The sequence below is a fragment of the Cetorhinus maximus genome, chromosome 5 (genome assembly GCF_964194155.1).
Source record: "Cetorhinus maximus chromosome 5, sCetMax3.hap1.1, whole genome shotgun sequence".
Classification (NCBI taxonomy): domain Eukaryota; kingdom Metazoa; phylum Chordata; class Chondrichthyes; order Lamniformes; family Cetorhinidae; genus Cetorhinus; species Cetorhinus maximus.
In genome coordinates, this window is record NC_135883.1 from 62,376,335 (window position 1) to 62,393,502 (window position 17,168).

At 46.1% G+C, this 17,168-nt stretch overlaps 1 protein-coding gene across 1 annotated transcript in view; it reads left to right on the forward strand.

Moving 5' to 3' along the window:
* LOC144680673 (CUB and sushi domain-containing protein 1-like) overlaps nt 1-17,168 on the forward strand; it is a 2,611,816-nt gene that overhangs the window by 2,555,647 nt on the left and 39,001 nt on the right. The window contains exons 60-61 of the mRNA XM_078541910.1: nt 3,405-3,578; nt 16,747-16,920. Coding sequence (XP_078398036.1) covers nt 3,405-3,578; nt 16,747-16,920 — 348 coding nt within the window. The remainder of the gene's footprint in view (nt 1-3,404; nt 3,579-16,746; nt 16,921-17,168) is intronic.

A 17,168-nucleotide genomic window follows, 5' to 3' on the forward strand; every position in this document is an offset into this window, starting at 1 on the left:
TGGAGCTCTCGTCTGCTCCTTACATGGCAATTGTTATGCTGAAGGTTGGGGCCAGAGACAGGTACTGTAAATGTCAGCATTTCCATACTGGAGTCTTCACAAAGCCCTGATGCATGGATACTGCAGAGATGTTTGATCAGTCTGAGTGTCCCAGCTGGCATATCGGAGATGTTAGCCCAGGCTACTGTTGTACTTTTTCTGAAGTTTGTGTATTCAAGTGATTTTGATTGCTTGCTTTTTCACAAATCCTTATATATAGGTTATTTTTGCCAAACCAGGCAGCCCACCAGAATGTACAAAAGTAGCATTTCAGATTCAAAGATTGGACAATAGTTTTTTCAAACTTTGAACACAACTCTCAAAAATATCTACGCCTTACCTTCAGGCGAGGGGACTGAAACTACACCCTACCCACCAGGACCATCTTGCTGGATTTTTCAATTTCCATATGGCAGGCGTTCGAGATATGCACCCCATGGCACAGGTACCCGCCACTTGCAAGCTACTTATGGAACCTCCCTCTGACCCCGGAGTTCACCAGCATCAGTAATGGAGGTTCCTGTTGGCACAGTCCCCAAGGCTCCTTACGGACCTCATTATCATATACCATTTTGAAGCTTACAAATGTAATTAATTTTATTGGCTGTTGGATAGACCAGAGGTGCTTTTTAAATAAGAATATAAGTATATTTTCAAGCGAACCAAATTTTGCTTGAGGCCCAGTTGCTTGCATCTGAAATGTAACTTTTGCGTATTCTGATAGACTGCCTGATTTTAAATAAAAACAATCTATATTTGAGAACCTGTTTTAAAAAAAAAAGCTTTCAAAAATCACAAATACACAAATTTCAGAAAACGCACTGATTCCCATGAGCTCTGGCATGCATGTACAATTTCAAGATTGTTCCTGCAGCCTGTACCGGAATTGAACCTCGCGTTCCCTGCTGGGATTGTCACCAAGCACCCTCCTAGCCCCAATTAGTTTGTTTCCTCAAAAGCCTAAACGTTTGCTAATTTGTAATCATTAGCCTATTTGAACTGTAATGTACGCTTTGGCTTAGTGGTAGCATTTCTGTCTCTAAAAGTTCAACACTTTGAGCCACACTCTGGACAGCTCTGGTGGGAGAAAAGTGAATATAGTCTCTAAAAGCTGAGTTGATGTCCAGCAGAGTACTTGCACTCAGACGGAATGTTTATTGGCTCAATGGCTGTGCTCCTGCTTTTGAATCAAAAGAATTGAGTTTGAGTTCCATTCCGAACACCCCTGACAACTGGAGCCCAGTGCTCTGAATACTATAATGTTGTCCCGTGTGCAGTTGTCCTCCCCTCATCCCACACCATCCCCCCAACCCAAAGAGTAATGGCTCCTGCCTGCAAGGAAGCCAATGGGAAAACACCTCAGCTGTTCTTCCCTAATAAGTGGCTCAAGAATCTGATGTGAGACACTTGAGTTAGGCATAGTAACATGGACTGGAGCCCAATGGATGGGACAGACAGCATAATGCATTCTTCTTGAGACTCACAGCAATATATTTTTCTTGTAAGAGGCTACAAATATACTCCCATTGTTTTCAGTCCCAAGTCCTAGCATGCGCTTGCTTTCCCACCTCAACATCTCCTCATCCACCCTCACCACCACTGAACCACCCAGTCACTTTAATCCTTAAAGCTCCTTTCTTTGAAGGCCTTGCACTTAACGCCTCTTTCCAGGCTCAGCAAAATGAGTAATAGGATCACTCCAGGAATGGACCCTGGCTCTTTCAAACACACTTCATACCTTTGCAAGAAACTTTCCACAGACCAGTCTAGTGGGATGGTGTTTGGACATGAGATTGAGAAAGTTGACTGGAATGGTGAGAGAAATAATCTTCTGTTCTATTATTTAAGTGGTGTTTATATGCTGGTTTAATTCTTACCAAGTAAGTTTAAGAGAAAATAGATCATTCCTGCCACCATCAGAGCCTGGTAATCTCTAAATTAGGCTACTGGTCTGAATCGCCTGAGAGTTAAATGGACCCAATGAGTCATACAGAAAAAGACAGAGATCCAGAGAGAAAAAAATAGCATTGAGAAAAAGTGTGTGAGAGACCTACTTAGAGAGTAGAAGGTTACACTGTTAATGGTAGACTTACAGATGTTGACATGATATGAATGGGACATAATCAGAGAGATAGATGAAAATGTGAGTAAATGTGTAACTGGCATAGAAAGAAAGAGGCCTACAATTACAGGAAACAGGAGATATCCTTTACTAAAATTAGTTCTAACAGAGTGGAACTGAGAGTGTTATCCCTGTTTATCGCAGCACCTTTATAACCCCCAAATTTAGTATGATATTGCTGAAGTTATAGCACTGTAGTGTTTTAGTTACTGAATGTGTTGATATTTGCATGGCTTTCTATGAGGATAACATGGCAGGAAAAGGCAGTTGTGTTCCCTTAACTTGTAGTAGCTCTCAATAAAGCACAATGATAAACCAATGTGGGGATTATTTATTTATTTTTATAATTATAGAATTATTTTATAATAACGAGTTAATGGGCTGAATTTTGCTGTCAGCGAGCAGGGGACAGAGCCTGTCGCCGACGCACAAAATGACGCGGGATGACATCAGGGGGAACCATTTAATACTTAAAGCCCCTTTCTTTGAAGGCCCATTTAAATTTTCAGGAAGGCGGGGGCGCAGCAAAATCAGCTGCGAGCCCGCCGACCTGTCCATGGCCAATTGAGGCCATTGACAGGATCATTGAAACAATTAAAGGACCTGCCCGTCCAACCTTAATGTTGGCGGGCAGACCAGGAGCCCCGGCGGTCAATAGAAAAAACATGAAACCTCATCCACCGGCGGGATGAGGTTTCATGTAGGGATTTTAAAAGTTGAATAAAGTTTTAGTGAAATTTATTAACACGTCCCATCTCGTGTGACATTGCCACATGAGGGGGACATGTTAAGGATGTTTCTTTTTTTCTATTTTTAATGTTTATACAATTGTCAGCGATCTTCCTGGGGCAGCACTTGGCCTCAGGGAGATGTGCGCTCTTTCGTGCGCATACGCGAAAGAGCGAACTCTCACATTTGGGGACCCCCCCAACCCCCTGCCTGCCGGGCAGGCCTTAATTGGCCCACCCACTTAAAATGGTGGCGGGGCCCGCTTCTCCGGTGGCGATCAGCTCCCTGCCTGCCGGAGATTGGGACGGGCCCGCCCGCCCAGTAGGCAGAAAATTCTGCCCAATGAGTTGTGCAAATTAAATATTTAATCATCCTCACTGGACCCATAGATTCCTAGTTGAATACCTTCCGCATACAAATAATATCCTTTTATAAGGGTAAATAAGATAATTGCTGATCTTTTGTATTTATTAAGCCCTTTATTTTTGTTTGTTTGTCCTCCTTCCTCCTGAAGCTATCACTTGCACACAGCCACCCCCAGTTCTTCATGGAAGAGTGCAGGGATCAGACTTCAGATGGGGCTCTAGCATTAGCTATACGTGCTCAGAAGGGTATCAACTTTCCTTGTCTGCTGTTCTGACCTGTGAAGGAAATGGTATTTGGAACGGAGAGGTCCCACAATGCTTACGTAAGTTTGCATTACATTTTTTGAATAATTTTAAATCAATAATGCAATGTTCCCATTTTCTTTTCTGAGAATGGTATTGATTAACTGAGTCTTTGTCCTATTTATTGTGTTCTCATTTGTTTATTACAATTACATTTGAGTTCTGTAATTAACAAAATGATCCCCTGACTGTCCTGTTAATTTTCTTTCTTGCTTTTTTCCTACCCATTTATTCAGAAAGTTAACCACAAATCTAACCTGTACTTCCTATTTTGTGGTTGAAATAAATTTGGTTCTCCGTATAAATGGCACAAAGGTTCTATGATTAATAATGCTTTTAGTCTGGATTATTATTCTTTATCTGATGGCAGGCCTCCGCCAATGCTGCTCGGGTAGCTAGTCTAAATTTTCTTCCTACTTGCTCCCTGGAGAAGCATTCACTTTCTGTCCAACATGTTCTCTTCATGATACAGCCAAGGTCAGGAATTGCAGAGAATCTTGAGTGCAAATGCACACCTCATGTCTTTATGATGTGCCAGTGCCCTGGTTATGTTGTATCTAAACATCGATGGCTTGAATAGTTATTATAGATGTTTGTATTCAGAAATAAGTTATAATGGCAACAGCTTCATTTGAATAGTTCATCTTGCTATATTATTAAGAGTGATGTGTTTGTAAATACAGTATATCATTTTGGGTTGAAATTCATGTGCTAATCCCTACTGCGTAAGACATCAAATTAATGGAAGATCATTACAGTGCAGAAAGTATGGCTTGCATCATTATTTTTTGGTGCAGCTATCATTAACACTTTTTTTGCTTTTTGAATTATAAATGAACAAACTCTGTCATAGTTACAGTCCACACAGATTGTAATGCATATTGCAAATTTTGTTCAGTGATTTATTTTTCTTTTTTGAAAAGATCTACACTACTTTGTTGCATTTTTTGTATTGATTTATGGATATGTTCATAGGAAGGCTGCTTTGTATGTCACAATAGTTTTTAAAGGACCCTGTTGGTATGCTGTTGGGAGACACTGAGATAATCAGACACAGACTCTTGTGGTCTGAGGTTATGTGACTAGAATTATTTTGTCTTTCTGGGAGTTTATTGAAACAGTATTACCCTTTTTAGGCAATTAAATAGAGCCATGTTACATTTGTCACAATGTAAATTACAACTTCCATAACACAGAGATAACCAGGATATTAACAATGACAGTGGAGTAGGTAACGGTCTTTGCTGACATTTTGGGCAGAATTTTTGGATTGTGCGGTGGGCGGGCCCAGGAGAGGCCGGGAAACGGTCCGCGATAGGCCCCCGACTGCAATTTCATCCTGGCTGGCCAATTACCGGCCAGCCAGCATGAAACGCATGCTGAGAACCTCAGCGCTGCCGGGGTGGGAGCGGGAGAAGGGCGAGTACAAAATCCTGCACATGCATGGAGCAGCGCGGTGTGAAAACTCCCTGAAGGCAGGGAGCTGAACAATTTTAAAATCAAAAATAAATATTTTCACAATCTGAAAAAAATTTCCCAACGTGGGACTCACAATAACACGAGCATAATAAAAATTCTGCCCAAAAATTGATATTTTTTATTTAATTGTGGAAAACTCAGCCCGCCCATGGATGAGGTTTGCTAAAAAATCAGAAGGCCGCCTGGCCGATTCGCCTGCCTGCCAAGCATAAGGTTGGACGGGCAGTGAAAAATATGTTTAAATTAATCAATTAAGGGCCTTAATAGGCCTCTTAATTGTCGGCGGGTGCACAGCCAACTCTCCTGCACACCCGCCAACTGAAATATTGTGTGAGTACGTGATGACGTCGGGACGCCCGCCTGCCCGACGTCACCCTGCAAAATTTGCGCCCGATCGGGCTGGGCATGCGCCCACCTATGGGACGTAAAATCCTGCCCTTTGGTTCATTTCTCCCTCCCACTTAACTCTTCTGTCCTAAACATAGTGAATCATGCTGGGTATATTTTTATAGGCCAGAATTTTTCCATCTGCGAGTTGGGGGCGGGGCCCGCTCGCTGGGGCGAGGCCTGCTCGCTGGGGGGGGATGATGCCGGGGGGAACCCCCGACGTCATCCCTCCCCATTTAAAGTTTCAGGAAGGTGGGCGGACAGCTGATTGCGCTGTCCGCCCGCCAACCTGTCAATGGCCAATTGAGGGCATTGACAGGTTAATTAGGCCATAAGACATAGGAGCAGAAATTAGGCCATTCGGCCCATCGAGTCTGCTCTGCCATTCAATCATGGCTGATAACTTTCTCAACCCCATTCTCCCGCCTTCTCCCCATAACCTTTGATCCCCTTACCGATCAAGAACCTATCTATCTCGGTTTTAAATACACTCAATGACCTGGCCTCCACAGCCTTCTGTGGGAATGAATTCCATAGATTCACCACTCTCTGGCTAAAGAAGTTTCTCCTCATCTCTGTTCTAAAAGGTCTTCCCTTTACTCTGAGGCTGTGCCCTCGGGTCCTAGTCTCTCTTACTAATGGAAACATCTTCCCCACGTCCACTCTATCCAGGCCGTTCAGTATTCTGTAAGTTTCAATCAGATCCCCCCTCATTCTTCTAAACTCCATCGAGTATAGACCCAGAGTCCTCAAACGTTCCTCATATGTTAAGCCTTTCATTTCTGGGATCGTTCTTGTGAACCTCCTCTGTACCCTCTCCAGGGCCAGCACATCCTTCCTGAGATACGGGGCCCAAAATTGCTCACAATATTCTAAATGTGGTCTGACCAGAGCCTTATAAAGCCTCAGCAGCACATCCCTGCTTTTATATTCCAGTCCTCTCGAAATAAATGCCAACATTGCATTTGCCTTCCTAACTACCGACTCAACCTGCAAGTTAACCTTAAGAGAATCCTGGACTAGGACTCCCAAGTCCCTTTGCACTCCAGATTTCTGAATTCTCTCCCCATGTAGAAAATAGTCTATGCCTCTATTCTTCCTACCAAAGTGCATGACCTCACATTTCCCCACGTTGTATTCCATCTGCCACTTCTTTGCCCATTCTCCTAACCTGTCCAAATCCTTCTGCAGCCTCCCCACCTCCTCAATACTACCTGTCCCTCCACCTATCTTTGTATCATCCGCAAACTTAGCCAGGATGCCCTCAGTTCCTTCGTCTAGATCATTAATGTATAAAGTGAAAAGTTGTGGTCCCAACACTGACCCCTGCGGAACTCCACTAGTCACCAGCCGCCATCCTGAGAAGGACCCCCTTATCCCCACTCTCTGGGGATTGAGGTAATTAAAGGACCTGCCTGTCCAAACTTAAGGTTGATGGGCAGGCCAGGAGCCCCGGCGGGCTTCTGAAAAAACATGAAACCTCATCCACCGGCAGGATGAGGTTTCATGTCAGTTTTTAAAAAGTTTAATAAAGTTTTAGTCATATTTATTAACATGTCCCATCTCGTGTGACATTGTCACATAAGGGGGACATGTTAATAATTTTTTTATTTTTCTATTTTTTAAGTTTATCAAACTGTCAGCGTTCTCCCTGAGACAGCACTTAGTCTCAGGGAGCAGTGTGCTCTTTCGTGCACATGCGCGAAAGAGCGCGCTTTGACAGTTGGGGAATCCCTTCCCCCCCGCACAGGAAGCGCTGCGCTTCCTGTCGGGTGGCCCGTTAAGGCCCGCTCACTCAAAATGGCGGCGGAGTTCAGCTGCTCGCCCACTGCCTAGCCGGTGGGGCCCGCCCTCCCATTGAGGACTAAATTCTGCCCATAAGCTCTGTTGAAGTGGCCATCTTCTTTTGTAAAGTTAAATAGTGGGTGTCAGTGGTACTATTTGACTGGGCCAGAGTTTCAAGCCTTAGGAGAAATGTGCCTTTCATTGTACCAGACTGAACTGAGGTAGTCTAATTCATAGCATGGTATTTCAGGCAACAGATTGCCAATCAGTCAGTCTTTTTAAGGTGTGAGGTACATTACAAATGTAGGAATATATCAAGATATCCTGAATTATACTTGCATCATTGGGAAGCATCAGGAGATGTATTTCCTTGTCTCATTTATTTGCTGTTGTACAGATTATGTCCCCTTCTCCAAATTACATATTTTCACCCAATGCCATATGCCTCTCACCCAATGCCATATGCCTCTGTGTACCCTAAACACCACGCGTTTATGGTGCTAGAATCAGCAGGTGATTCTTTCCACCCAACACAATGGTGAGCACCCTGAGTTGGAGCTCTGTGCATTCTCACAATTGTACCAATCAGAAGTTGAGATTTGCCACCTAGAGAGGAAATCCTTGTTATATTTGTGTTTCAGCAACAATAGATTATTCCAGTTCTGTTCTAGAGATGAGAACACAACCTAACTGTTTAAGCCTCAATCCTTATTGCGTTCTGGAATTCTCCTTGAGCTTTGTCTACCTCAGGAAATTGTTAACTTTTATCCTTTAATGCATGGCTATTATTATGGCACAGCCAATGGTAAAGGCTGAGTTGTTCAAATCCCAGAGGAAAACTTGAAACAACTGTCATAACCCATTTTTGCAATTTGTATGTTTCAAGATGCAGGCTTTGAATTCAGTAGTAATAAGACTGCCAAGTCGCAAGAGGTTTTCTTATAAAACTAAATTAAACATTTATCAATAAAAGAAAGATTGTAAGCACATACATATGTCTACAAAATTACAACAGTAATAGCTACAAAAATCTCCAAATTAATCTGACTCTCACTTAGACCCCTGGTAAGTCAACAGTAAAACACAGAGGGTGGAATTTTTCGAGCTCGCTGGTGGTGGGCGTGATAGGTGGCATGCGCGGAAAATATGGTGCAACCTGCTTCACGGCAACGTGAAAGCAGATCGCGATCGTCCACTCAGCCTGCCGATGGCAAGCTGCGTTTCCCACCATTGGTCGGCGGGGAACTAATTGTAGTACATTAGTATATAATTAAAAGGCCATCCCGCCAGGCTCTTGGAACCCCGCCATATCGTCCGTCCACTTCGGCGGGAAAACATGCCGACGCGTTTCACAACAGCACACAGGCGACATGTAGTTGGCAGCCTTCACTTTGGGGAAACTGAGGTGAGTGAGAAGCAGCCTTCTCCACAGCTCGCCTTTTGTTTATAAGCCTCGGGTGCCGGGAGGGACAACTGATACCTGGTCCTGGAGGCGACTGCTGTGGAGGGTGGGTGATGTCCGGGGGCAAGTGCTAGCCAGCCTCAGAGGCGATTGCTAAGGGGTTGTGAAGGAGGTGTGTCTGGGGGCAAATGCTAGCCAGCCTCAGAGGTGACTGCTGAGGGGTTGGGTGCCTGGGGGCAAGTGCTGGCCAGCCTTGTAGGTGACTGTTGTCAGTGAGGGGCGGCGGGGGGGTGGCGGGGTGGTCAAGTGCTGCCCTGGTGCTGCATCCCGCGCACAGGCAATCGAGGTGGGGGGCAGGATAAGTGAGGGAAGTGGTCACGCATTAGGGACACCTGTATAAACTGACCAGGCCTCTGCAACTGGGACTTGATTGGGGTAGGGCTCCTACCCTGCCCGCCCATGCAAGCAACACGGAGGCACCAAAGGGCCATCAAGCCCTCCATACCTTATGCCTTCCCCCCCAGCATAGACTTCAAGTCCGCCACCACTTTATTGGACTGCGGAGCAGTTGAACTGCACACATTGTACAATCTCCTCGCCAATGCTGGCTATGTAGCAGTCACTGCTGGAGATGCTCACAGCCCCTTGTAATCTCAGAATCCCAGTTTAGACCAGTATCCCCCATGTCACAGGTTGACAGTGCAGTCCATGCAGTGCACTCATCTCTGGCCATCCGAGAGCTGACCAACACTATCCGGGAAGCGTTAAGGGGCGGTCACACAGGGCCAGATAAGGTGCTAAGTACAGCCATGATAACCATGCCTCTCTCACTCTCTTTCATGCTGCAGGAGGATCGCATCAGGATCATGGATCCTGGTGACCTAGCTGTATGCCTGATGGCCTACAGAGAACGTAGAAGACTGAGAGAGCGACTGAGGCTCCTGGCTGCACAAAGGCAGGAACCTGAGCAACAACCTCATGAAGAAGGGGCAGCTGGGGCTCACGCACACACTGCCCAGGAGCGACAGCGAGCCGTGGCTGGTTGGTGCCTAGCGACACCCAGGGTCTATAGACACTGACTGCCATTCGTGCATTGAGAACCAGTGTCGCCGATGACTGCGTCTAGGGACCTGGTGGCTCATATCTGCCACTTACTGCAGGACTTGGCGCCAAGGGGGCATGGAGGGCATCCACTGCCAGTGGCTGTGAAAGTGACCGCGGTGCTCAATTTCTATGTCAGTGGCTCCTTTCAGGGCTCCACAGGTGACCTCTGTGGGATCTCACAATCCGCCACCCACAAATGCATCCACGAGGTCACGGATGCCATCTTCTCCATGGCACACAACTTTGTGCATTTCGCCCGGGACCGGGACAGCCAGGATGCAGGAGTGATTGGATTCGCCCTGATCTCGGGATTCCCACAGGTGCAGGGTGAGATTGACTGCACTCATGTGGCGCTGAGGTCTTCGTTGCTACACTCGGTGGACTTCATCAACCACAAGGACTTCCACTCAGCTGGTATGCAACCACCAGAAACGCATCCTGCAGGTGTGCGCACTGTTTCCATGGAGTGTGCACGACACCTACATCCTGAGTTGCTCACAGATCCCTGCAACCTTCCGGCTACAGGGTTGGCTCCTTGGGGACAAGGGCTCCCCGCAGAGGACGTGGCTGATGACACCAATGCGGCGGTCTCAGACTGCAGCAAAGTGACGCTATAATGAGGCTCATGCTGCAACTCACAACTTGGCGGAGCAAACCATTGGGATGCTGAAGATGCGATTCCAGTGTCTGGATTGGTCTGGTGGAGCCCTGCGACACAGTCCGCAGAGGGCGTCACGCATCATCATCGCCTGCTGCGCCCTTTACAACCTGGCACTGCAACAGTGAAAGGAGCTGGCTGAGGAGGAGTTGGAGGAGCTGGAGGCCTCCTCTGATGAGGAGGACGCCGACGGGGATGAGGGTGAGAAGAGGGGGTGACGATGATAGGGATTAGGTTCTCACGCTGGCTAGATGAGGCAGGCGCACTCAAAAGGCCCTCATAGCAGTAAGAGTTGTGGAGGATGATGACGACATGCAGTGAGGCATCCCCATAGATCCTCACATCGCAGTTGTGAACAACTCCAGTCTGGCTTATCTCAGCGCCAGTACCCTCTGTGAGAATGCTCCTGTCATGGAGAGGCAGTGGAGGCCCTAATAGTCGCTCGATCGCAGGAGGATGATGACAACATGCAGTGAGGACACTCCATAGATCTTCACATAGCCTCTGTGAAAGTCTGACTCCTGTCTGGCGAGGGCAGCTCGCTTGCGCTCCATGATCAGGGCCATCTCAAAGACGCAACCATGAAACTTTAGACGCATCTGATGCTGTGTCCGCCTTCAGCACCTCAACCCTTCAGGAGCTGGTCCACAGTATCACTGGTTGCAGATGCTGGTGTGATGAGGACCAGCCTCACCTTAAAGGCGCTGAGAGCACACAGAGAGTATGAGAGAACTCTGTGGCACCTGCCCACTACATTCTGGAAGCGATGACCAGTACCGCCGAGGTACGGGCATCAGTAATGTTTCCAGGGAGTGAGAGGCTGGGCCATCACTGTGGTCTGAAGGCTGCACGGGGCACAGGGAAGAGGCCCCAGACTGAGACACCTGCCTTTTACCTTGTGCAGAAAGGTTTCACATCTGAGCGACAAGAACACTGCTCATCAGAACAAGGAGCCACAGGCAGGGAGACATTTTTAGGAGTTTATTAACAATAGTGAACAGTATGCACAAGTGATCAACACCCGTGCCCAGGCTGTGCAAATACTTTTACCTAACTTCCCAACCCTGCCTTGGTGCTCCCTGGACATCCACAGCAGAGGCGGAGGCAGCCTGCTGACTGCGATGCCCTGTCTGTGATGACTTTGGCAGGAGTCCTCTGGAGGGCTGAGACTTGGAGGGCCCTGGCCTTCTTTTGGGGTCCTGCTGTGTGGCAGTCGCGGCCTCCTTGGCCTGTGGAGCTGAAGCTGCGGAGGTCACAGGAAGATGGGATTCAGGTGGGCTGGTCACTCCCAGAGTCACCTGGGTGGATGGCCCCGGAGTCTGCATCTGCTGATCCTCCTCCCTTTGGGTGTCCAAGGGCTCCTGGCTGACTCCTTGAGGAGAAGTGGAAGCTGGAGTGAGATCAAGCTGCCCAGCACCCCTCTCACGTACACACTGTTGGAGGCCAAATATGGCATCAGCGATTGAGTTGAGCCTGCGCAGGAGTGACGTCCTGGACCAAGATCTCCATGGCAACCACCATCCTGTCAGTGTTGACCTCGGTGCGTTGCAATGCCGACGCTATCACCTCAGCCTGAAGATGGACAGACTCTTCCATCGTTCCTTGCAATCTGAGGAGTGCAGCGAACATCCCTTCCTGATGTTCCCGAGCTTGCCTTTGCAGCTCCAGCAACTGTGACATGACCGATTCCAGAGGCTCAGCATCTGACTCAGACTCAGCAAATTTCTGGCCTCCAGCAGTCCTCCAAGTGCCAGGGACCTGGGAAGTCCCTGCCACCGCCTGCTGTGGATCATTAAGTGCGATGTGCTCACCAGATTATGATCCAGGCGCTACTCTAAAGCTAGGTCCCACCGAGGTGTGTGTCTCCACGCTGGTGGAGGGTGTGGGTTTTCAGGGAGGGTGCCTCCAGATTCCTCTTCAGAGGTTTCTTCGGGGCTTGATTGGGGGCCTTGGGTCATGGACTCTGTCAGCTATTTGGCAGATGTACCTGCGAAAGCAAGGGGAGATAATTAGTGCATGGCAGTGACCTGTCATCATTCACAGCATGGTTGTCTGATGGATATTGCACTGCTGGATCCTCACTTGGGAGAGCAGCACCGATCTCACCATCAGCACAGGACCGATCCCGGTCATTGCCGGCCAGCTAGATGGCTCTGTTTTCAAATTTTGTCAGAACTTTAATCTCCGGCATCCCTCCACCTGCCTGTGACCTTTCCCTCCTGTTGTGAGCCAGTTTGTCCTGCATGGATAGAGATGGGGAGAGTATATCAGGATGCCTGCCAGGCCAGATGATAAGTATGCCTGGCCTCTGTGGGTAGTGAGTGGTCCCATGGACGGGATGAGGAAGATGAAGGCGTGTGTGAAAGACTGAATGGTAATGTCCCTTGAACTGGCAATGAGTGAGGGCCCTGTGGATGTGTGATGAGTTTGTGAGTGTGAGAGTTGAGATAATGAAAATAGTGACTTACCTGGTGGAATGGAGGAGATCATTCGTCCTTTTGCGGCACAGAGTGGCTGTCCTCCCCTGAAGCGCTTTTGTGCTCACCACCATAGCCAAGCTGGTTTGGTGACTTTGCTGCCTGTCCTCCGGCCAGACAGGGGTAGAGCACACCCTGCCGGGCATCCAGCATTGCTCGAGGGACCCGTCGTTGAAGCAAGGGGCTGCAGTCTTTTTTCTTTTGCTGGCCATGTCACCCGGGCAGCAGTGGTGAGCTGGCGGCGATAAGCGCTTTGCTGAACTTCTAAAGGTGGTGGCCAGCGTGATGCAACAGCGGGGCGATGGTGGGCTGGCGAATGAGAGCCCGCTTGCCGTGGAAATGGCGTGTTTCGCGAGTGTGAATTAATAATGAGGTGGGCTCAGGACAATACGGCATGAAAACCGCCATTTTTGTCGACAGGCAGGACTCCATTTTACCCGCCTGCTACCACACTTAGTGCAATTTTGGGAAAATTCTGCCCATAGATTTAAACAGACCCCTGGCAAAGCACACCCTGGACAGTCGCATTCAAAATTAGTTTCTTTCAGCTCTGGGTCCTTGCAGACAGACTTGAGGCTTACAGGCTGAAGGCTTTAGATCTTAGAATCCCTCCTTTTTACATATTTTCCTCTTTGAATGCAAATTCTCATTGTCACTAGGGGCTAAATTTTTACCTCAGCGGGCCCGACCTGCTTGAGTGCAAAATGACGCATGTTAACGTTGGGCGAGCGTCCCAACGTCAATACGTAGTCACATGATATTTCAGTCAGCAGGCATGTGCGGGAATTGGCAGCGCGCCCACCAACAATTAAAAGGCCTTTTAAGGCCATTAAAGTCTTAACTAACTTGCATTTTTTGCTGCCTGTCCAACCTTATGGCTGGCAGGCAGGCGAAAAGGCCAAGCGATCTTTGCACTTTTTAGGAAACCTCATCCACAGGCAGATTGAGGTTTCCTAAAGCAAATAAAAATAAAATAAAAATTTTAAATTTTAATTAATAACATGTCCCTGCTCATGAGACAGAGACACATGAGGGGACATGTTTTATAACATTTCACGAGCCTTTATTTATTTTTCTGAAAACTCTTCATCTCCCTGAGGCAGCTCCGTGCCTCAGGGAGATTTCCACGCATGCACTCGCACGCATGCGCAATGTTTGCGCTCGCAACCCTCCCCCCGCCGCACAGGCAGCACTGAGCTTTAATTGGCCCGCCAATGTGAAATCGCGATCCAGCCCCGATCGCAGGCGGCGGTCGGCTTCCCGCCCGCCCGCCCCCGCCTAGCCCGCCCGAGAAGAGCTAAATTCTGCCCTAGGTTTTTTTTTACTTTAAATCTAACAATAAACCCTTTCATAATACCACTTTACTAGTAAGCTTTGAAAAAAATATGACACGTTGTTTCTGAGCTTCACCTGGTTAGATGTAATATTTCACCCGGTCTTTAGAATGGTCTATTTAAAAATGCAAATTGCCCCCTTTACACCTCACCTTTTATTTCTCTATGTTTATCTAATTACCAGCTGACTTTAATTCAATTAAGACACACACGCGTAGACAGAGACACCACTAAACTCTATTTTTAAATAATTTCCAATAACATTGTAGACATTATTATATCTTCCTGACGCTGTGTCCAATGAAAATCATATGCCTTTATATCGAAGTATCTTGGGATTAACTAGGTAACATCATCGTGCTCAAATGTCTTGAATGAAAATTGATCACATGATATTCTCCCAAGTTATCATTTGAATTTGTTTTGGAGTTGTATTGAAGTTGCTTCCTTTTGAAGAACAAAGAAGACCCAGTCAGCTACGTAATGTGTCTTTGCCCGAATTGCAATTTTTTCATCATGTTTGTACTTAAAATACTGAATTGGCATTGCAATTTCAAGTTTAGCCCAAGGAATTGGTTCTATATTTATTAAATTGAATGGTATATATAATTGTGAGGGATGCTGAGGCAATGTCAAACATGAAATTAATCCTGTCAATCTCTGTGTAGGCCTTGTGGACAAACTGAGGCCTAAATTAACAGCTTGGCGCTGGAGATATCACCTGGTTTTGCTCGTCTGGGGTTTAGCCCGTATATTGCCAGACTTAGACTGACAGTGTTTCTGAACTCTTTGTTTATGAGACAGCAGGTATTATTCCATTAGGAAATTCACCTATTAAGCTCTTTTGAACAGATATGAATATTTTGCATGGTAAAATGTTGAGGTATGACATTTTAACCTCAGCCTGACAGGTAAGTTATGCTTTGAATGTATAATTTTCACTCAATGGACTGCATGATGTTATGATTTCAAATAATTACAGACAATTCCTAGAATTTATGTTAGCACTTTTTGTGTTTTCCAAAGTGAGACTCTAATATTTTGCCATACACCATGCTACTCCAAGAGGGTGTCACATGTTCCAACATTTTTGTCAGTGCTTTTCTAACGTGGATACTTAAGAGGTGCACAGCAGCAGCTGGAAGTGATTGTCCTCTAACTTTACCTGTCTGCCCACGGAAAACAAAAGGAACAACTTGAATTTATATAGCACTTAGGTAATGAATTAATTGCCATGACACAAATAATTTTATAATTTTATAACATAGCATCAATTTTTATTATCCAGTCTTTAATATCATCACCATCCTTTCTAACCATTGTTCTTTGAAATTCACTGTTTGTGAAAAGTTTTGTTTTATTCACTTGCTCTTTAATGTTAACAGCAAAATTAAATACACAAATTGAGGGCTGAATAGCTGATAAGCCATCTGTGTAGCCATTCACCAATTTCAGTGACGTATTCCTCCCTATATTAAAGTTATATATTTTTATTTTATCACCTTCTTTAGACCTTCGTGCAGTGTATATCACACCTCAGCTGAAAATTGGGCAATATTCTGCCAAATCTTTGTCAATATCACTGTCTCACCAGGGAGTTGGGAGGTGTAGCTCAAGCACTGTTTTTCTTACCCTCCCTGTGTTGAAGCTGCTCTCCTACTCTTGGGGCAGAATTTTACGGCGGCGGGATTTTACGTTCCTGCTGAAGTCAGTGGGGTTTATAATGGTTCACCGCATTTTACGACCCCATCCCCACCGAAATGGGGCCGTAAAATTCTGCCCTTGGTGTTCTTCACTTATGACACAGGCAAGAAAGGGAACTTGCTGTGTGGTAAACCTTTATTACAATCCTATATCCTATCACTCCAAAGCACTCTGAATTGAAGAATGCAGATTTTATAACAGTGCATCCAAACATAGCCATCTTTCTTCTGAGGACATTGATTTTGTCTAAATCCTTTATTATACTTGCAAATGTCTAACTTAACTACAGAAAAGCCGCTTTGAAACATTCCAGTGGCTTCATTGATAAGTTCAGGGCAGAGTAGAGTGCTGAACCGTGCAGAATACAAGGGCTCCAGGTTCAATCCTAAGACTGTAATGATCTCAACCCAGGGTAGCATTAAGGACGCTACAATTAGCCACAGCATAACTCATCCAAAAATGGTCAAATCAGTCCCAGTTCCCCTTCCTGAACCCTATCCAAGGACATGTGCTGTGAAAATAAGCATGTGCAAAGGACAGGCAAGGATAGGGTCAGGTTTAGCAATGGTCTCTTACACTTCTAAATTGAATATTGACACTTACTATCTCAGCTTGGACATTAAAAGAAAAGAGCCACTTGTCTCAAGCAGTGGTAAATGGATGGCAACAATGAAACTATATCCCAACATGGATCAAGGATTCAAGAGAGGAGGAAAGGAGAGAAACTATAGGGTGGCAGAAGTAATCTACCCTGGTAAAGTTATGTGATAGATTTTGAAACCTGCAAAGGCTTTTGAACACTGTGCTCAGGTGCTCCACAATATATTAACTCCACTTTGGCACTTTCCTTGTCTGTAGCTGTTTTCTGTGGAGACCCAGGGACTCCAGTGGAGGGTCGAATTGAAGGAAGAAGTTTCACCTACAAATCTGAAGTATATTTCCACTGTCGACCTCCATTTCTGTTAGTTGGATCCTCGAGAAGATCTTGCCAGGCTAATGGATTCTGGAATGGAGTTCAGCCATCTTGTATTGGTATGGTCACCTCATGCATTTTGCCAGCTAATGATCCTTAGTTTAATCCTAGCAATAGAAATGGAAATGTCACCATGGTACATTTATGATGTTTTTCTGAGTTTTAAATTAAGATAGGTTTTACAGGGAATGTAGAAGGACTATTACACTTAATTTGTATTTTTTTACACCTGTCTATTCCTGTTTATCATTGTCTTCTGTTTTGCGTGTATTATCTGTAATGGCTTTAATTTTATGGCTTTAACTCC